The 21,348-nt window shown below is 42.7% G+C and overlaps 1 protein-coding gene across 6 annotated transcripts in view; it reads right to left on the minus strand.

Moving 5' to 3' along the window:
• The window catches only part of CCDC141 (coiled-coil domain containing 141), a 194,067-nt gene that overhangs the window by 58,963 nt on the left and 113,756 nt on the right, over window positions 1-21,348 (minus strand). For all 6 annotated transcript variants that reach the window (XM_041722524.1, XM_041722526.1, XM_041722523.1 and 3 more), the window contains 4 exons: window positions 9,904-10,045; window positions 8,085-8,204; window positions 6,238-6,429; window positions 690-869 (listed from right to left, as the gene is read on the minus strand). In XM_041722524.1, coding sequence (XP_041578458.1) covers window positions 690-869; window positions 6,238-6,429; window positions 8,085-8,204; window positions 9,904-10,045 — 634 coding nt within the window. The remainder of the gene's footprint in view (window positions 1-689; window positions 870-6,237; window positions 6,430-8,084; window positions 8,205-9,903; window positions 10,046-21,348) is intronic.

Raw genomic sequence — 21,348 nt, forward strand, 5'->3', positions numbered from 1 at the left:
GAAGGATAGTCGAGTCACTCTTTCTCCTTAATAGTTAAAATAGCCTTCATTAGGGGCAGTCCTGGTGGCTCAGCAGTGTAGCGCTGCCTTCAGCCCAGGGCGTGATCCTGGAGACCCAGGATCAAGTCCCATGTCGGGCCCCCTGCATGGAGCCTGCTTCTCCCTCTGCCTGTGTCTCTGCCTCTCTCTCTCTCTCTCTCTCCCTCTGTGTGTGTGTGTCTCATGAGTAAATGAATAGAAATCTTTAAAAAAATATAAATAAAGGAGAGCCCTCCTTGGGGTGCCTGGGTGGCTCAGTGGTTGAGCATCTTCCTTTGGCTAAGGTGGTGATCCTGGGGTGCTGAGATCGAGTTCCGCATTGGGCTTCCTGAGAGGAGCCTGCTTCTCCCTTTGCCTATGTCTCTGCCTCTCTCTCTCTGTGTCTCTCATGAATAAATAAATAAAATCTAAAAAAAAATAGCCTTCATTAGAAATGAATAGGAGGTCTAAGACCAACTAAGCATATAAGTGCCTGGCTTTAGGGACTGTTCTAAGTTGAATAAATCTAAAAATAAGTAAATAAATAAAACCAAAAACAACCTCCTAAACCAGCAAGGCTGATTAGCAGACAGATGGACTTTTGAATTTATGATTTTGACTTTGACAAGGAATCTTTGCAGAAGGTGTGACACATTTAATGTCATTCTTACCATATTTATTAAAATAAGGAACTCAAACCCTAGGTCTTGAGTTAAAAAACTCCTCTTCAAAAATAGCTGCCATTGCTCCTCAGCTGAGTCAGATTGATGCTTGGCTTCAGCATCATCCTCTTCCTTCTGCAGGATTCCAGATTGGTAAAACTGCTTTAGGCCCTGACACTGCTCCTGTACCTAAAAACAAAACAAAACAAAACAAAACAAAACAAAAAGAAGAGTATAAATGAAAATTAAGAACACTTAAAAACGTTTTTAAATAAAAATAGCAGTAGATTCTAATAAAAGCCTGTAGAAAATTAAAGAGAAACTACATCTCAGAATTCTTTAAGTAATTATTAAATATTGTCAATTTACTGAAGAGACATGAAAATCTATTTAGGTTGTTGACAGATAAGACTGCCCCTCAGTAGCAAATTAAGTTGACAAGTCTGCTACCCATAAGACCTACTAGTTACTAGGGGGATTCCTGGGTAGCTCAGTGGTTTGGCACCTGCCTTTGTCCCAGGACATGATCCTGGAGTCCCGAGATTGAGTCCCACATCAAGCTCCCTGCATGGAGCCTGCTTCTCCCTCTGCCTGTGTCTCTGCCTCTTTCTCTCTCTCTCTCTCTCTCTCTCTACATCTCTCATGAATAAATTAAATCTTAAAAAAAAAAAAAAAAGACCTAGCTACCAGAGCCAAAACCTTACTTCTGTATTACATATGTACATGTTTTACAACTGGGGACAATTTACGTCAAAGACCAGTGTGGTTCTCTTTAAAGTGTGTTTTATAATTCAGAAGGAAGATTCTCACATAAACATACACACACATACACACACACACACACACAACCAGGGAATACAAATCAGAAAGAAAGAAATGTAAGCCAGTGAAAAATTATTTATAATTACTAATCACAATTTCCTTCTAATTAGTAATAAACCAGAATAAAAAAGTACAATTACTAATTTTCTGTGCAAGTATTAATATTAAACTGTATCTTACTAAGGCACATTACTTCACCTGCCTAAAATTGTATTTTCTCATATGCTAAGCAATGCTAGCAGCACTAGATTATTTTAAATCACTCTCTTTGATTAGAGCTTACATAAAATCAAATGCACCTGTAGAACTATAGATTAACAGGTAATTGGGAAATGGAGAAATAGTAGAAAAATTTTGACATAAGCTTTTATGCATTTTGAGTAATATTTAATGGCCAATAGGACAAGACTCAAAGAGCTCATAACTACCCAAAGTGGTCGAATCAGGGTGAGAAATTTCAAGCAATGGTTGGTCATCATATTTTAAAGATATTAACATCAAACATCATTTAAATCAACTTAATAGGTGGGCCTCCAAATGGTGCTCAGAAACAGGAGTTCTATTCTCATTTCTCATATTCCATTTATTCATGCCTCTAGCTGATGCTTGTTTCTTCAACCCACAATGAGCTTTCTTTAATTTTCTGTTCCTACTTTTCCTTCTGAACTACTGAAAATGCTACTCCCTTCAGGGAGTCTCCTCAGATTCCCTGGTAAGAATTAAGCATTCATTTCCTTGGGTTCCCAAAGATAGTTCTGGGAGAAAGAGAACTGTAAGCAAATTACTGAAACCCAAAGACAAGCATACACACATATACACACATACACAGCACAATGCTATGGCCTCGCTGAGGAGGGACCATGAACTCTACACAGAGTAAATAGAGAAGCACATCCCAAGGCAAGCAACATTTGATCTGTGTCTTTCAGAACCGTCCAGGGTGAGAGGGAGCAGAATGGGATCCTGGATGGAAGGGATCACACGCATGAAGGCACAAGTGTGAAAACACTGGCTGGTTCAGAGCGTGATGAAAGATGGTAGTGGGAGTGAAGTTCTGGTTGCACAAGCTGAGCGGTTACAAAAGAAGCTAAAAGGATCCCTGAGCCAGATAAGGTGGCCAGCAGGTTTCAACTTGTTTCCTACTGTAACCAACAAGACATGACAAATTCTCAGTAGTCTGAGACAACTGATAGCGATCACAATGGCTCAGAATCAGCATGACAACTATCAGCATGTATCTGAGATTGTAGCTACAGGCTGGGGTGTCAGTTCGAGGTACTGTTGGTTGTGTGCAACTCTCAAAACATAGACTTTAATTCATCCTCCTTTTCCAACACCTCAAAGAAGCCTTGACTACCAGAGAGAATGATGCTATTATAGGAATTCCCTTGAATCTGTACTAGTTTGTGTTTTAAGAGAATTAATGATAAATTTTAATACTTCATTCACTTTTGGTAAATGTTATTTATAATTTGAAGAAGAAAGTTATTTGTGATTTGTTGCACAAATTATGTTTCTCATATTACCTGAATATCAGGAGGTAGCACAATCAGATTTGCTTCAGAATGACCATTTTTTAGAAAGGATTGGAGGGGGGAATTATAGGAGGTGGAGAAGACAGAAGACAACATCCTCAAGCTGAACAAGAGATGAGGGTTTGAACTGAAGAAGTGATGGTGCAGGTGGAGGGGAAGGGGAATTCAGAAATCTTTTAGGTTGTCCCCATAGACAAAAAAGGGATAGAATGGCCTTCAACATAGGAAAAGACAAAAAAGAGTCAACTGGGGATTCAACTTCAGCTTTGACATTTACTAGTTCTTTGATCTTGGACAACTACCTTCCTAGAGTCTCGGTTTCCCTCATTTGTAAAATAGGGATAATAGTAACAACCCAGAGGTGTTACAAGAATTAAATGAAATCAGGGATAGGGGTGCCTGGGTGGCTCGGTTGGTTAAGCATCTGCATTCAGCTCAGATGATGATCCCAGGGTCCTGGGATCAAGCCATGTAGGGCTCCCTGCTCAGCGGGGAGTCTGTTTCTCCCTCTCCCTCTGCTCCTCCCCCCCCCCCCCGCAATTCATTTTCTCTCTCTCTCTCTCTCTCTCTCTCTTTCAAATAGGTGAATAAAACCTTTAAATAAATAAAGTAAATTAGGAATGAAGAGCATGGGACCTCATACAAAATAAGTGTTCATTGAGAGAGGCCTTGGAAAAGACTTCGGAACTTATACATAGGACTTCTGAGAAAGGATGAGATCATTACTCCAAGGCCAAAATAGAGGAAAAACATGTTTGAAAAATAGATAACTGGGTGTGTTCTGCTGAGCTTCAGGAGCCTACAGGTTACAGAGGGAGTTAGCATGAATGGAAGTTGAAAGCACTGGTCTGGGACTTGGAAGAGTAGGGTTTGAGGAACCATTTTTGAGTTGGTGAATTAAAACCATAGGTAGCCAATCATGAAATGGGCAAAAGACATGAACAGAAATTTCACAGAGGAACACATAGACATGGCCAACAAGCACATGAGAAAATGCTCCGCATCACTGGCCATCAGGGAAATACTAATCAAAACCACAATGAGATCCCACCTCACACCAGTGAGAATGGGGAAAATTAACAAGGCAGGAAACCACAAATGTTGGCGAGAATGTGGAGAAAGGGGAACCCTCCTGCACTGGTGGTGGGAATGTGAACTGGTGCAGCCACTCTGGAAAACTGTGTGGAGGTTCCTCAAAGAGTTAAAAATAGATCTGCCCTACAACCCAGCAATTGCACTGCTGGGGATTTACTCCAAAGATACAGATGCAATGAAATGCTGGGACACCTGCACCCCGATGTTTATAGCAGCAAACAGGTGTGCAGAGGGGAGACGTGTCACCTTCCTGTCCCTAGAGTACCCGTGGGACGGGAAGGTCAACCACAGAGCGCCAGCTGTGCTGAGGGCAATACCACCAGGCACAGCTGCAGACCAAAGAGAAGGAAGCAATGGAAAGAGCCAACTTGAACAACAGGAGGGTGGGTCTGGCTGAGGCTAGATTCTGAAGGGCGGAGGCATGTGTCCCCAGGGGGCTGACCACTGGCTCGTGGGGGCCACAGAGACAGGCTCCACTGGGTTGGTAGCTGGAGGAGGGATGAAGAGAATCAGTAGGTTTGGAAGTTGAGGGAGGTCAAGACACATAGGCTCAATGGCCTCATTTTTTCCAGTCATATCCGAGGAAAGGGCGTTGGCTGGGATGCAGGGGAGGAAACCAGGGAAGATGTTTAAGCGTTGCTACCGCATGGGCACTGACTAGGAGTGCAGGGGATCCTGGCTGAGGCAGAGCCCACCCATGGTAACGGTGCCCATCAGCACCATTGTATGATTTTCTGCGGGAGCGTCTAAAAGCTTGGAGATGGGAGCTGAGTAAACCGACCGTTGGGTGGCCCAGTGCTGGGAACCAGTAGGGAGTCATGGGGGGCGGAGATGGGGCTGGAAATGAATAACCAGGAGCTGGTGAGGAAAGAAGGAAAGGCTGGAGGGGCAGGGGGTGAGAGGACAGAAGGCCGCCCAGGGAGGAAGACAGTTTAGTGAGAACAAGGAGGGTGCAGGGACATGAGGTCCTCTGAGGAGGTGCTTCTCGGAAAGCTGAGGTCCCAGCGCAGAGAGGCTCTGGTGCCCAAGGCCAGAGGGGCCATGGGAGTGGATGCTGAACTTGAAGCCAAGCAGGTGTGTTCCGGGCAACGAAGGCACAGGACACAGCACGTCTTTGTACCTTCTCCACCGTTTCAAGTTCCAGATAAAAACGTTCAATAGGATAATCCTGTCACCTCCTAGCCCCCTGCCAAACCATGAGGGTATGGGGCTAGGAAACACTAAAAAAAAAGCCAGAAAGGACAAAAGGTGGAGTAAAGATGTGGAGGAGGCGGCAGTGGTGACGGCAGATTTGCAGGGACTGGGCATGGCCTTCCTCCGGAGGGGCGAGCATGGGAGCTGCTGACAAGAGCTGTGTTTAGGCGGGACACCGGGGTAGCAGGGGGACAGGGGGAGGTGGCAGTGAGCCAATGCAATGCCAGCACGCTCCTGGTTGGCTTTACCCCTGAGCGGACCATGTTCGTTCCACCTCATGCCAGGCGCTCCCGGGCGCACTGCCCCCAGAGTTGAAGGAGGTGGCACCTAGCACCCCTCCATTACTGGTGTCATCGCCCAGAGGCTGGGCCCTTTGAGAGATGGAACCCTCATCTACGGCGGGTATTTACAGATTCTCCAGTACAGCCCTGTCAGAAGAGTGCCTCGGAAGCCGCCCTCAGACGTGACTCGTTAAAAGGCATCAAACAAGACTGATCTGAGACTGGACCCCAAAGCCCCTAATTTCTGATTCTGTGTATGTATTTTAAATGAATCGCACTAATTGCTTGGGTATTCAAAGAAGATAACTTCTTTTTAAATCATTTTGTTCAACGTTCAGGGTATTGTAAATGCTTGTTGGTCACAGGTAAAAAAAAAAAAAAAAAAAAAGTGTTCCAACACAACCACTTTGCTTATTTGTGAATATGTCTCCGAAACACTTGCATTCTTTTTTTAGTTAAACAACTTACTCTTTGAGTCCACGCATGGTGCCTTGGAGAATGAAGGGCCACGAAGTGAGTGCACCCATGGAAGTGGAAGCTACGGACCACCTGCCAGGGCTTCTATTTCCCAGGAAGGCAGGAGGAAGGGAAGAGGCCACCTGAAGGAAGGTCAGCACTCAGGCACCGTACCTCTTCTGATGACTGTAGAAACGCCACATAAGCTTGCAGGACTTGTGACCTGGAGCTGATGCTTTGGCCAAGGATTTTTAATTCTTCCTCCAGCCATTTAGCTTTAGAAGAAAGCAATGCCATTTTGTCAGGCTCAAATTCATTTTTCTCTGTCACAAGCGTTGCAGCTGCTTCTAATTCCTGTGCTGTCTCCTATGAAAGCAAAGCACAGGGGGTCAGAAGCTGACAGGGGAATCATGAACATTCACATTTCATTACCTTCTGTACACCCATCTATTGCGATTATTAATTGATCTGCTACCAGAACTCTCCTCGATGAAAGAAAGGCACAACTTTCAAAACTAAAAAAAAAAAATATATATATATATCTTAAAATGAAAACCATCTCAAATTATTCTCTCACTCTATCAGCTCCGCTTTTCATCTGGAGCACTCTATTTTTTTGGGTCACAAATAGAAGAAAGGCTGTTTGGTGTGAAAAGTTATAAAACAACATGGTGGAAATGTTTTAAGTAATTTGTTTAACAAGTATATGTGAGAATTGCTTTATGAAATTTAACAAAAGCTCTAGCAAATTCTTAAACTAATTTTGTTAAACAGGAGATGGCAAGGTTATAGAGACTGTTTACTCCTTGTTTAATTTATAAAAGATGGCATGTCAGTTATGCAGTCTTATTTGAATCTCTACCTAGAAGGGTTTTGAAGCAAGTGTAGGGGAAATGTTACATATGAAATCTAAGTGGCCCACAGGGTTGCTCTTCTGAGTTTTCCGTGCAATTTCTAGCAGGTAAAATCTAACAGATAGAACGGATAAGCAGGTAGGGTAGGCATTACATCTACAACTGCCCCCAGAAAGAGCCACGTAAAATTTTACACGAGACTGTGTGAGGAATCAAGCAAAAATGAAAGAAAAAAGCTTCACTGTCATTTTCAGCGAGAAAGAATTGCTTCCCCACTTGTATTTAATATGCTTCCCAAGTCCTCCAGTGAATGAAGCTAATTTTCATTTCCAAGTGTTGCTTCCAGATAGCACTCTGGGTAGGAGGAAGCAGGGCAGTTTCTCCCCATGCCATTTCCTCCCTCCTTCTAAAATTCTTAAAATAGGAAAAGAGAAATTGGATTCAGACATGTTTTATTTTAAACATTTTAAATAATGAGTAAAAAAAATCAGTATGTCTGTGAATTTCCAAATGTGAAGGCCCTCTGGCCGAGAACCCATGGAATAACCATTGCCTACCAATGGGTAAGCCAGGGGAGGTGCTAGGCTCACCCTCCTGAACACCTGCTGGGGCAGGCTGGGACTCAGTACAGCTTTGGAGCTACTAGCAAGAGTCCTGGAGAGGCTCAGTCCCATAGGAGAGGGGCAAGGGGAAGCTAGAGGAGGTGCCAGGAAGAAGAGGGTATTTCCTGTCTCTGAATATCGGGCTTGCAAGCAAGATTGTGTTTTTATTTGCTTCCTAGAATCTTGCATTAATGCATGTTTCTTCTGGGAATTTTCTTTTGTAAGTTACTCTAGCAGAAAATCACAGATAGTCATAGAGAAGCACTCGCCCTGCCTCCTGTGGCATCCCAAAAGGAGTTGCTAACATTTCCCAGGCAAAGAAAAGGGGCCAAATGACTACTTAATACCAAGCTACAGTCTCAGTGAGATCAAACACACTAATAAATGCACATATGAGTATAAATAATTTAGATACACATAATAGAAGTTTTAAGTCATTGTTTACCACAGTATCAATTTAGAATTGCAACCCTCAAGAGAGCCGGATTAAGTTTTATAGCCACTGAATATAAATAAATCATATTTACAAAGTCATTACCATAATAAAAATTCCTATTTAATTTACCTTAGCTTGGATATCCAGTTCCAAGTATTTACTCAAAATCTTCCTTGATTCAGAAAGGCTGGAACCGACATCCATTGCATTGGAAAGTACCGGACTGATTTTCTGAATTGACATTTCCACCTTTAGCAACAAAGAATATATGGCAGTCTTAGTAAAACGTATGTGCATACATGATGCCTTATGTATAGAAAAGATAAATACCACTGTCACCATTCCCATTGTACTTTAAATGGATATGCCAATTTTCATCTAAAAAGTTTTAAATATTTTAGAATGTCATGTTTAAATTAATAATGTTGCCTTTTGTAGGAGGTTACACGACTGACCGGTCAACAGAGGGTATGTGTTTAAAGACATATATTTATTAACAGACATATATTTTATTAACAGAAATGAGATATAAACAATCATCCACATCTTCTGAGAATTTATCTATATTACCTAGAATGGATAATGTACTTGCTAAAATACATCAGCAGAGATGAACTTATCTGATTGATTAACTCATAATCATCCACTATAAGTCGACTGTGCCCAGTTTACAGGTATGTCTTGAAGTAAAGGTCCAAAGCCTAGGTATTAAATCACCCTATGGTGATTTATTTAGAAGCCCTGGGGCAGTACCAAACCCTGTACATGTGACAATAAAACACAGGGACACACTTAGGCCATTTAATTAATGAATGTGGGGGACTGCAATTTGATTTTTAGTACACATGATTCAGTGAAAAAGTCATCTTTAAGGGGTTCTATAACATCAGAGTTAGATTCTTCATCTCCTGGCTCTAACCAGAGTCCATACTTCCCTTGGTCAAGTTGGCTCTGAATTGGCAGTAAAACAAGGAGCGACAGTTGTCTGAGTTCCTGCTGTGTTGTCCACCACCACCAAATTAGCTTGAGTCTCAATCTCTAGGGAATGTGGCACCACAGCTGCTGCCATATTTGGAATCTCCCTGGACCCAGGCATCAGAACAAGGCTCAAATTCCCAAGTTTCTGGATCGATAACAGGTGGAAAGTCAATTTAGACAGAGACATGGGTATTTAAGGTCCTCTCCTGTGAAGTCTACTAATTCTACTTAAGTCAGGCATATGGGTCCACTGTATCAGATGAAGACATCATTGAAAATGGGCATGGACATTGATTAGCATTAATGTCATTGAAATAGTTTTTGCTATATGTCCCAGCTACAGATAAGCAATTTTTTCTTTAGTCAAACAGCAGCTTCCTGATTTTATTCCTCTTTGAAAATAGGAAATAGGTACCAAGCCATTGTATCCACTCTGCAGAGGACTTCCATGTGTATGTTTTATTTTATTCAGAATGACCATGTCCTTTGTACTGACCTTGTTTGCTAAAGTATGATAGTGACAATTTATCCCTGGAAATCCCTAAGACATCATTTTTGGTATTTGCCTGCTGTCTTCATGTCGTATAATACCACATTAACTGAATTTCATGCAAACTGGAGACCTGCACAGAACCATGTTAAAATAAGGACACAACCCCAATATGCACACAGTTCTGTTCCGTGCAAAGCAAGAACTGCCCTTGTATGTCCGTACTCAGGGCTGGCATGGCGGGTAGGATGACACAGCAAGTGTCTGCAGCCGGGGACAGGAATGGTTGCTGAGCAATAGTGAACTACAGCTTCATGCTGTTTGCTTACAAGACCTAATGTGGAACCTAAGAGAAGCCAAGGGAGACACACTGCTATCCTCCCACCATGCCCCCATGTGCAGATGCTGTGCCATCTAGTATCACCAAGGAAAGGGTTGTATCTAAGTAGTAGGCAAGGTAGGACACATTCAAGAGACTACCTTCTTGAGGTGGCCCTCCACTGAGGCAGTTAGTTGCTGTTTCTTGAGAGCAAATTCTTTGTGCGCCGAACACTGTTGGGTCAGAAGGTCCACTCGTCTCTGAATGCATCCCATCATCTCATGGACTCCGGTTACCGGAGAGCTGAATGGAAGGAGTCAGCTGTTAGTTCACTCTGCCCTGAGAGAGAAGCCCCGGGAGTAGGGAACATTTCAAAGTGAATCTCTTAAGTGGTAGGGATGAGTTGATAAAAGTTATCAGGCTTCAGGCTTTAGGATAACAGAAGTTAAGTAAAACCAAATTATCTTCCCTTGTTTAAATCACTCAGTCCTGAGGGAAAAGAGGAGCTACGGGTTTTTGCAACCAGGTCTGATCTTCTTTTCTAAAGGTTTACTTTGTCGTATTTCTCTCTAAGATATTTTGACAACCCTATGGCAAAAAGCACAGTGTGTTTGCCAAGAGTTCTCCTGGGGGTGTTATTTAAAGGATTCATTTATCTAAACATGCTCTTTGAATAGAAATGTGGATCAGCCAATTAACAAACCATTTACTAATCCAATAGGGTAAAATATTTATGTAACACTAAATTCCTTGTTCTCAATGATGAGGAATGCTCAAGGCTATATTCATTTAGTGAAAACCAAGTTATCACCAGTAATTAGGAATCTAATGTACTTGTTCATAAAAAAGAGACTAAGCCTCACATTGTCATTTTTCACCTTTCATGAGAAAAGTGACACGAAAGCTTGTAAAATGCACATGCCTTTAGAACAACGAATGATCTTAGAGTCGGATCCCATTTGCTCTAGTCGGAAGATAAATGAGCAGGTTTTCTAACCATGTCCAACTTAGGCTTAGCAGCAATGCCAGACAATGGAGAAAGACTGCTGGTGGAAAGGGCACCTTTTAATTTGTCAACCCACCCCTAAGACAGAGCCTCTCCTACTATGTAAGAAATTGATGCCTTTAATTTTGCGTCAGTCATTTCCTTCCAATACTAATAAAGATTAGCACGATAACTCTGAAGTTTAATTACCCAGAGTTAAAGAAAAGATCTTGGAGGGAGGTATAGATTTCCGTGATTTTACCTCAAATAATTAATTTATGACTCGGTAAAAACGAATTTAATTAGTAATGAAATGAGGGCAAGATCCCATACAATCGAGAGGCAAAGTAACTTCACAGGAATGACAATAAAGCTGCCAAAGTGGTGAGAGTTCATCAGGCAGCTTGAGAATCTTGTTGGATGTGCATGGGATGCCTGTGTGTCTTGTGGGTACCACTGGAGCCCCAGAGAAGTTTAACTGGGAAGAAAAAAAATTACCCCCTGGGAGGAATCTTATTCCTGATGCAGAATGTTCCACAGATGCTACGCTTAAAACAATCAGTTTCGCATTGTAATAACTTAGGAATGGTGAAGAGTATAATCAAGAAATCAGGAGAGTTGTATAGAAATAATTCTAGTGCTACTTAGGTATACAGATTTTGTAAATAAAAGCAGTGTATTGGTAATACCAACCGTATTTTGGTTAGGTTTTAGACTTTGGGAGATTATAGACTAAAAAAGCACTTAAAAGCCCACTTGTCCTGTATAAGTTCCGAGTTCTCTGTAAAATATGCAAATCTGGAATGAGAAAGACCCATAACAAAGAAAAGCGAAGTAGCAGCAATGTGGAAAGAAGGCACAGGGAACAGTTTGTGGAAGTAAATGTCTACCCAAAGAGACTCATAATCCTAGGAATTCAACTGAGGGTTGCTGGAGGGGAAGGGGGGCTGGGGGACAGGGCAACTGGGTGATGGGCATTAAGGAGGGCTCGTGATGAGATGAGCCCTGGGTGTCACAGAAGAATGATGAATCACTGACCTCTACCTCTGAATCCAATAATACATTATATGGTAATTCACTGAATTTAAATAAAAATTTTTAAAAAGAAAATAAATGTGCCCACCTTTTCCAAAAATGATGACTGAGCACTCGCTGTGACAAGGCAGCATTTTTAACATTTTGCGTTGTCTCTTTTCTAATGCTCACAACTACCCTATCACCTGGGTATAACTGTCATCTCCATTTTGCAGATGAGCAAACTGAGGGAAAGGCTCAGTAACTTGCTCGGGTCACTGTCACTAAGTGGCGGGGCCGGGATTTGAACCGGTCCATCTGATCTCAGGGTCCACGCTCTTGACATATGATGGCATGGGATGGCATTCGTCCTCTAAAATTTCATCTTCCCTCCAGTGGATTATTAGTGGAAACAGGATTAGCCTGGCTGGCGTGTTCTTTTGAAACTGGCTTCTCCAAGAGCCAATATATCGGCTGTAGTTTGCGGAGGGGCCACTAGAGGGACACTTGTCCCAGTTCCCGTTTTAGAGGATTCTCCAGCACAGAGACTAGAATGGGCCAAGGAAACCACAGCAAGCATTCCTTCTGTGAAAATATAGCTCGTTAGCAACTTGCAATCTTAATTAATTAATTAATTAATTTTTAAAAAATACTATTTATTTATTCATGAGAGGCACACAGAGAGAGGCAGAGACACAGGCCAAGGGAGAAGCAGGGCGTCCCACAACCTTAATTTCGATGACTCACAACCAAGCAAATGCGATCGATCTGTCTTTGGAAGGACAATTCATTTTCGATTTTTCAATGACCCGGGAGATTGGGTCTCATTTTGTGGTGATTTGTGCCTTACGGTATATATCTTTTGCACTGTAAATTCTTTTTTCTTTTTTCTTTTTAATGGGAGGGGGGTTTGGAGTGGCAGAGGGAGAAGGAGAAAGAGAATATACTGGAACCCGATGCAGGGCTCAGTCTCACAGCCCCGAGACCGTGACCTGAGCCAACACCAAGGGCGGGCCCTTAACCCATTGAGCCACCTGGGCACCCCGCGTTGCAGGTTCTTTAAGGGAAAGGACAACATTCTTTTCACCCATATGTCCTCTGTAGCCCTGAGCACATGGGCTTGTTTGTGGGTCAATGCCTATTCTCAGGTTAGATAAAATACATAGTTTAGTCTAAATGTAAGGGGAAAAAAGACATAGATTTAAGAACAACAGCATATGCATAGATACTGTATAAAAATGTCCCTTGTTGGGGTGCCCAGGAGGCTCAGGGTTTGAGGGTCTGCCTTCGGCTCAGGTCATGACCCCGGGGAGTCCTGGGTCAGGCTCCCTGCATGGAGCCTGCTTCTCCCTCTGCCTGGGTCTCTGCCTCTCTCTCTCTCTCTCTGTGTCTCTCATGAGTAAATAAATAAAATCTTTTAAAAACAATGTCCCTGGTGAAGTCTCCAGTAGGTGTTAGGCTCTAAGGACTTTGGGCCTGTTACCTGCACCCGATAACAGGAGTTTCAAGCTGCCCCAGGACCAAGCGACCTCCTCTTGGACGCTTGGTGGCCCCTAGATGAGGCCTGGATGGTGCCCTGCTCTCACCTGGGGCCAAGCCCTTCCTCAGCACTGAGGGGCCCTGGAGTCCCTGGCCCCCCACCGGCTCTGCTGGGGGTCTGTCAGATGGGGGCTCATGTCTTCCCTGCCCCAGAGCCCAGGGCACATGCCTGTCACAGTTCTGAGCCCAGGCCTCTCCCTCCCTCCCTCAGCTCTTCTGACTGAAAACCTGGGGCGCAGGTTCCGTCCAGCCCTGATTTCATCAGTGTCGTTAGGAACATTAAACAGTGATTCCAGACTTTTCTTTTGAACATTTCAGAACACTTTGAAGCACGTACGGCATGCACATTGGCAGTTTCCTCAGAGCCTAGGAAGCAGATGGTTTGATCAAAGCAGAGATAGGAGCTCCTGTCTGCCAGCAGCTCCTTGGCGCCCTGCAGACGGCCTGCCCACTTTCCAGCAGCCACTCAGGAAGGGGGCTCCTTCCAGGGGGCCTCACCAAGTGGTAGGCCCAGGCCCAGGGGCGGCCTGAGCTCGGGCGCCCTGCCCTTGACCCTGCCGCCCGCTTGGGCGCTGCCCCACGAGGGGACAGGGCTCCGGGGGCTCCGGGCCTCAGGGTCCTGCATGGCAGGTCCTGGCCACTCTGGCCTGCTCCCCCCGAGGGAACTAGATGCAGGGCTGCACCCCCCCATTCCTGCTGTCCACGTTCACTTTCCCAAGCATCCCAGATTCTCAGCTGTGACAGGCTCTGAGGGCTGCTTTGGCCATTTGTTGGAACCCCTGTCATGGGAGCACCCCCCCCCCCATTCACTGAGCCAGTGGAGGAGAGGGAAAGGGGGGGAAACGCTTGCCTTTTTTTTTTTTCCTAAAGAGCAGAGACATAGTGACTCCTGGCTCAGAAATAGATGGTTCTAGTTGCAGAGTGGAAGCAGTTGCCCCATCTCTGCATCTGTTGCAAATTGGGGCTGCGGGAGGGGAGCACATCCCCATGTTAATGTGTTCTCATGATTCTTTCCCGAGGACAGCAAGTTGCTTTCAAACCTTTCATAAATTACTATTGGCAGCCCATCTGGATCAGGAGCTCAACCAGATGGGAAGCACTTGACAGCTTACTCTCTCATCCGAAGGAATCAGCTGATCATAGTTTTCTTTTTGTCTATGAACAAATCATACTCTAAAAATGGGGGAAAATATTTTCCTTGCCTTTGGCTTACTGCTTCTTTTGACAGGGACCCAAACACTATCCCTTCATGGTTATGACCTCCAGTTTGGAGGAAATAATGGCTACTCTCTCATTTTCATCCCTACTTTCAAAAGGGTGCCACTCATACTTTAGAAGTGAAATGTATGTTTCTACAAAGTTTTTCTCTAACTTAACCTACACACATCTCGAATCCCTTGTCACCCAAAAGTAGTAAGTGGGACTGAAGCTGCAGGTGTCCTGGGTTCTGGTCCACATGCACGGCAGAGATGGCCAGAGGCTCCACTCCCAGGAGGATGCAGACAGCAAAGCATGTCCTGCACCAAGGGTACCACAGCGAGCAGTCCACGGAAACCAGTAACAGGGAGGGCACTCTCCCTCCTTGCAAAAGAAGGTTGGAAAACACTATAGCCAACTGCTACTGGGGATAAGAAATCAAACACATTGGGGCAGTCAGGAACCCCACCCCACCTCCTGCATCTCTGGGAGCCAGTGTCTCCATGGGTGACCCTGATTAAGTAGTACAAGCTGGACTGGACGCTGAGTTCATGCTGACGTCACGGCAAGGCTGTTAAGGAGGGAAGAGGAGAGAACAAAGCAGGGAAAATAAGCGGAAGAGCAAGCACCTCCCCACTCCAGATGAGAGTACAATCTAAAATTTCAAAACACATGAAGAATATAAATCTAAAGAAAAGGCAACTCAATGATTGAGAGACAAATGTACTCTCTCTGAAATGAAAGCCACGTAGAGCAATCTGAAAACCACCTTTACATAATCACACCTGAGATCATTAGAAAGACAAAGAAAAACCCAACACCCATAATCAAAGAACGTGAAACTGAAACAAAAAGTCAGAAATAAAACAAAAGTAGGTGTAAAAAAAATGAATTAGAAATCTCAGAAATGAAATCAAATCAATATGGTTATGAAAAAAAAAAAAAAAAAACAACCAAAGAGCAAACCAGTGTGAGGGATTCCCTGAGTTGATGGAATGACAAGTTGGGAAGGCGGTTCTGGGTTCTGAAAGGCAGACCCAGAGGCTCCAACATTCTCTACCACCAGTTAGAGAAGAGAAAAGAGAGAACAGAAAATCAATACTTAAAGAGATAATTGCTAAAATTTTTCCATGATCGATGACATAAATCCTCAGATAAAAAGGGCACAGCAGGAACTAACAGATATTCTCATTTAAGATAACTTAGAAAATATGAAATAACATTTTAATGTATTTCTTTCCAAAAAGGTTTTCCTCTTTGCAGTCCTTGCCTCCCTCCAAAGTGAGGATGATGCTTTCTACGCAATCTGGATCCTGACATTATATGGTGAGGACACTCAGTTTTCAAGTAATCCTCAAAAATACACTTTCCATATTAACTTAGAATATTCTATAATGTCCTGCCCTTAAACTATTCAAACACTTTGCTATTTTCTAGGACTTCTTAGGGGGTTTTCAGGTTTGCACTATTACAAACAGCACCGTGATGAGCATTTTATTCATAAATAAGTCCACTCACTTCTCTCCTTAGCCCTTTTCTGTTTTATTTTATTTTCCTCTCTAACCTGAGAGAACTTCTCTTCAGTTATCCAGCGCACAGATTTCTGCCCCTATCATCAGGCTTCCTCTCTAGACTACAGCTCCAGACCTTCTCACTCTGGGAAGCTTGCTGCTTCACATTCTGACATCCACATCATAAATGAGTTAGTTCATATGGTAGCGAGTGACTCCTAGATATTTTACAGGAACCTAATCTGATTATTCCTAGATTTAAGGGAAAGTGTGAATCTTGCATATTTTCCATACTAACAGTTTCAGAATTACAAAAGCATGCCCAATGTTACCAGGCCCAGGTTGCAGGTATATTTACTCATCCTCTAAAAAGAACAACCTCATATACACTTGAAAATATTTGGGTAGTGGCTGAGGTAACAGCTATTGTGAGAACTCAATTTTGTAATATCCCAAATTTCAGTACCTGACATTTGCCATCTAAATGCATCATCAAACCTTTCTTTCTTTAATTTATTTAAAGTCCTTAAATCCTTGGCAGGACTCCTCTAAAACGCAACCATAGATAACTCAATCAGGCAAAGAGAATTTCTGTTTTTGTTTCTTCATTTTGTTGGAGGGCAGGGACCGCTTTTGTTTTCCACTTAGGATCTTTTAAAACATTTTTTACTATGATAAAAGCTTTCTTTTAATATCATATCAGCTCCGTGACATTTCAAATCAAGCCATTTAGTTTGTAAATATAAAGATAAGGAACATAAAAAACATAAAAAGGTTAACCTACATGGTTAACCTTGTGGGCCGACCTCAGAACAGTGTTGTGAGCTGGAAGAGGAGGCGACACTGTTCCAAGTCAAACGACTCAGGGATGACTCGGAACACCTCAGATTGAAAAGTGAAGCCATGAGATAGAGCTGACCAATACAAAGGAATTCAGAAGGTATTGTATGGTTGATATTGATTCTGTTCATCTTGGCTGGATGTAGGGCCTTCATCCATCTTAGATTATCAAAGTCAACAATGGTCTTCTTAAGTCCTTGACCTATCCTGGTCATGGAAGCTAGGGATTATGTCTCTCTTCTCTGGAGAGGTGGCCCCAACACCCGCTGTCCCCATGGCTTCCTCATGCCTAGAGCACACTTCCTTGTTGTGTCATTCGCTGACTAGCCATTGGCAAGGTTCTGGGGATTTGGGGCCAGGTTTACATATCTTTGACAAACCCTGAAGCCTGGTGCTGGTATGTCATGTGGGATGCCTATTCATATGTTCAATAACTGTTTAAATAAACTGAAAGAAAGAAAAACGTTGCAGGGAAGGAGACACTTAAGTTGAAACTCATAGATAGAGTACCTTTTAAGCATGTCGGAATTAAAAAATTAAAAGTTAAAAAAAAAAAGGAATCCACGTGACCAGGCTCCTTATTACTGATGAAAGTGGAATGAAAGGGGCAGAGAGGGGAGCTAGCCAGCTAGCTAGTGGTTCAGACCTGCATTCCCATACTCACTTACCTCTTATCACTGCGTGACAGGTGCTCAGGGAAGTTACTGAACCTAGCTTCCTCGCCTGCAAAACAGGCAATGATCATAGTAGTACCCACATCACAGGGTCATTTTAAGGATGAAACTTTTTAATGTATATAAAGCACACAAGTGTTTGCCATTGTTGCTAATGAGCGTATGAATTGTCTGACTTTCACCTCCTCTGATCTTGTCTAATGCTTTTCTCTCCTGTCACCTTCTCCCTTCACACTGTTCTCCCTTCTGTTACATCTTTGCTGTCATTCAGCCAGGTCCATTCATCTCCCAGCCATTTGCAGGGTAGCTCCTTCTCCTCGAAGAACCTTTCCCTGACTACAATGTCCACAATGGTCCCCTCCCCACAGTGACTCTTTATCCCACTTCACATTTATGGTACCTGTTGCTTGTAAGAGCATCTCATTTATTGATTTAACCGTTGGTTGGCTATTTCTTCCCACTAAAATAAAAACAGCATGAGGGCAAACACTTCCCCTGCTGCATTGGATGCATGGGACCACCCGATTTATAAAAAGATGCTCAATAATATGTTTGAAATACATAAATGAATAAATGGATGAATGCTTGTCCTGCCTAAAGTTCATCACCATTCACAATATCAAACAACAGAAGTAGTGGGAGCCAACACAAATGAAAACTGTGATAAGAAAATGCAAAATCCTAACAAACTCCTGCTTTTATGAAATATAAAAATATGAAGATTAACATTAAATAAGTAATAATACTTCTTAGATCAAAACAGACAATACTTAAGGTTATACCACAGCGAAGTGTAGTGAAGGTGAGGCTTATAAGCTTAAATTCAGCATAGCAAGGTAGGATGAAAACTGGTACAGTAGTCTCATGCAAAAGATAGAGACTGAGTCAAAACTGAAGCAAGTGTACTTGCAGATCTTGTTAATTTTAGCAAACAGGAAAACACAAATGGAATTGCACAAGACGGCCTTGTATGTTTTTGAGTTTTCTGAATTGTGAGCTACACAGGGAGAAATGAAGAGGTCCCTTGATTTTGTCCAATTATGGAAAACTTCACCCTCATACAAAGCCTCCACCCCAGGACTTCCAATCCCCACAGTTTCCTGTGGCTTAATGAATGCAGAATTCTGCTTGGGTAGCAGGCCCCCTTTGGCCTGTCTTTAGACTTGCTGCTCAAAGATGATGCCAAGCGAAGCTTAGGAGGAGGTGAGGGGGGCTGGAAGCCAGGAACATTGACTTCACTGCAGGTCTAAGTTTGATCATTATTAGATGCAGGACCTTGCATCATAACCAAGTAAAAATAAATGCGCTAAAATGTCTTTAAAGTTAAAGTGCAGTTAGGTTAGATGACAGATATTATACTTCAGGAAGATAATAAATTGTTTAGCAATGATTCCGAATTATCATCCGATTACAGGGAGAAGATAGAAAAGCAAGGAAACATGTAAACAGCCATTATTTATTTTGTGAGGCTGCTCCAACTTCAAAGGTGTTTGATTCCAGATCCAGTGCGGATCTGTTCCTAATAAGGTAATAGTTACAGAAAAGTAACGACAAAGGTCTCAGATTCACTGCGAAGCATCATCTCACACAAATGTGAACTTTTGAAGCCCTATTTATTGACTAACAGGGGGGAAAAATAGATCTAAAAGGTCTTTGAAATTCCTATCTGCCCCAGCACTAAATTTTTTTTTATTACCTTAAGATAAATGCTTCTCTGCCCTATTTCAAATTTAACCTTCCCCAGTTTGTGAAAATGAATATAGTGTGGTGCAGCTGACTCTACTGTGATTATCTGAAATAACAGTGTGACTCTTCATATTTTCCTTTTAAAAGCTCTTTGTAAAGAAGGTAAAACAAAGAAACAAGCAAGAAAACAAAACAAAACAAAAAACCCTTCCATTCTACAGATGAGAAAACAGGTTCAGAAAAGTTAAGTTTAAAAGTCATGGCTTTGTTTTGGCCCTAAGAATGCATGAATAAAGCTGCGTTGATCCTAAATCTTAAGTTTCTTGTCCACACCAGTTTTCAAGTGTCTCATAATGAGGGCCTTAGTAGTTCATGGCTTCGCGGTGCAGCTGACATTCGGAAGCCTAGGAAGCCACTGCAATGTTCAGTGACATGTACTTTGCATGTTGAAATGGGCAGTATGTTTATTCCCATGGCCAATGTTCTAAATTCCACCTTCACTTCAGCAGTGGCTGCAACCTGAAATCTCCTTCTTCGGTTCTGCCTCTTTCCTATGATGGTGACCCACACTGTTGAACAGCTGAATCACTGAATAAGGAAAGGAAGCAAGACTCAAATGTGATGCATGGGATTGAGGCCTGTAGCTATGTGTGGCTTTAGTTTGCCACTGAGATTCTCATGCATTTCAATTCAGTTTTTAATGGATTTCTATTCTACATCTACCTTCTGAATCAAAAATGTCCTTTGCCAAATAACAATTTCACTTTACCTTCAGTTCCTCCTGCGAAATGGAAAATAGTATTGATTTGTAAAATATTGTGAGATCTCAGGGCAACCAAATACCTTGGAACTACTATGAAAGCTCATATATCTAGGATGTTGATAGAAACCATACTGCTAATTATTTTTTTAATACAATTACCTAACAATTTTAATTCAAGATTCTTGAAATGCTCCCTAACTATTGCTTCTTCTATTAGGATTTAATCTGTAACCTAAAGGAAAGACTAAAAAGACTAAGACTAAAAAGAACCAAGAAGGCAAAAAAGAATGAGAATAGCTAAGTAAATAAACATGTCAACCACAACAAAGTGATTCGCCAAAAGCAGTTGCTAAAACCCTGAAAATAGAATGTAATATACAATATAAGCACTTCTCCTTATATTTAAATATTGAAGATAAAACATTACTAATCAGAGCAAATAGGATGAACTTGAAGAGTAATAAATTGTGACCAGCTTTCCAACTCCAGGAGCTAAGTATCAACACTGAATAGGGAACTTTTTCTGGCCAGAAGCAGGGACTAGATTGACCCTCATGCCTGAAATGACAGAAGAACAGACAAAGCATATGAGACAATAATTCTGAGATGTTGAGAAACAGGTAGCCCAGGATGGTGATCCCTGAGAGAAGGGAAGTAAATGACCACATCAGCTTACTGCCTGAGAGGCAACTTCCAGACCAAAACTCAGGGCAGTGGGACCCAGAGAAAGCCCAGAGGTCTTGCTGGGTTGAAAAGACAGGGTTCACACTCAGGGAGGCAGGGGCACGTAGAATTTCTGGGGCAGTAAACCAAAGACAGACTTCCAAAGATTTAGTGAAGAGACTTTGGCTGCCTCCTAATCTACCCAGCGCAGGAAAGGAAATTGCCCAAAGCCATGGAAAGTACCACCATGGAAAGTACCACCAATAAAGAGTAGCCTAAGCAGAGTATCTGTACTTTGAGACTCACTTGCAAACATGGGACCATTTCCTAATTCCAACTGGAGACCTCACTACTTCATCCAATCATCCCATGACTCAGATCGGTGTCTGGCATGTACCCTGGGCCCAGGCACTCCATAGGATAGCTCCTGCATGATGCAAGACACGTATACATACATTCTGGAAGACTGGACCTTTAAGCTGGGGAGGAGAATAAGGAGTGTTCCCACACTTTGCATTAGATGAGGGCAGGCTGGGGCTCCTGGAGCAGAGCGGACACACCCTTATCTGATAGATGGTTTGGGCTAAAGTAAAGAAATTCAGTAGCTACAGTTATTAGTTTTTAAAAGAGAAGAAGCATTTGCCTTTCTCGTAGCCTCAGCTGTTTGGGTCCTGTAGGAAGACCCTGGATTATTTCTGATCTTGGCTTCACATAGTCCCACGGCAACCATCACA

The sequence above is a fragment of the Vulpes lagopus genome, chromosome 11 (assembly GCF_018345385.1).
Source record: "Vulpes lagopus strain Blue_001 chromosome 11, ASM1834538v1, whole genome shotgun sequence".
Taxonomy (NCBI): domain Eukaryota; kingdom Metazoa; phylum Chordata; class Mammalia; order Carnivora; family Canidae; genus Vulpes; species Vulpes lagopus.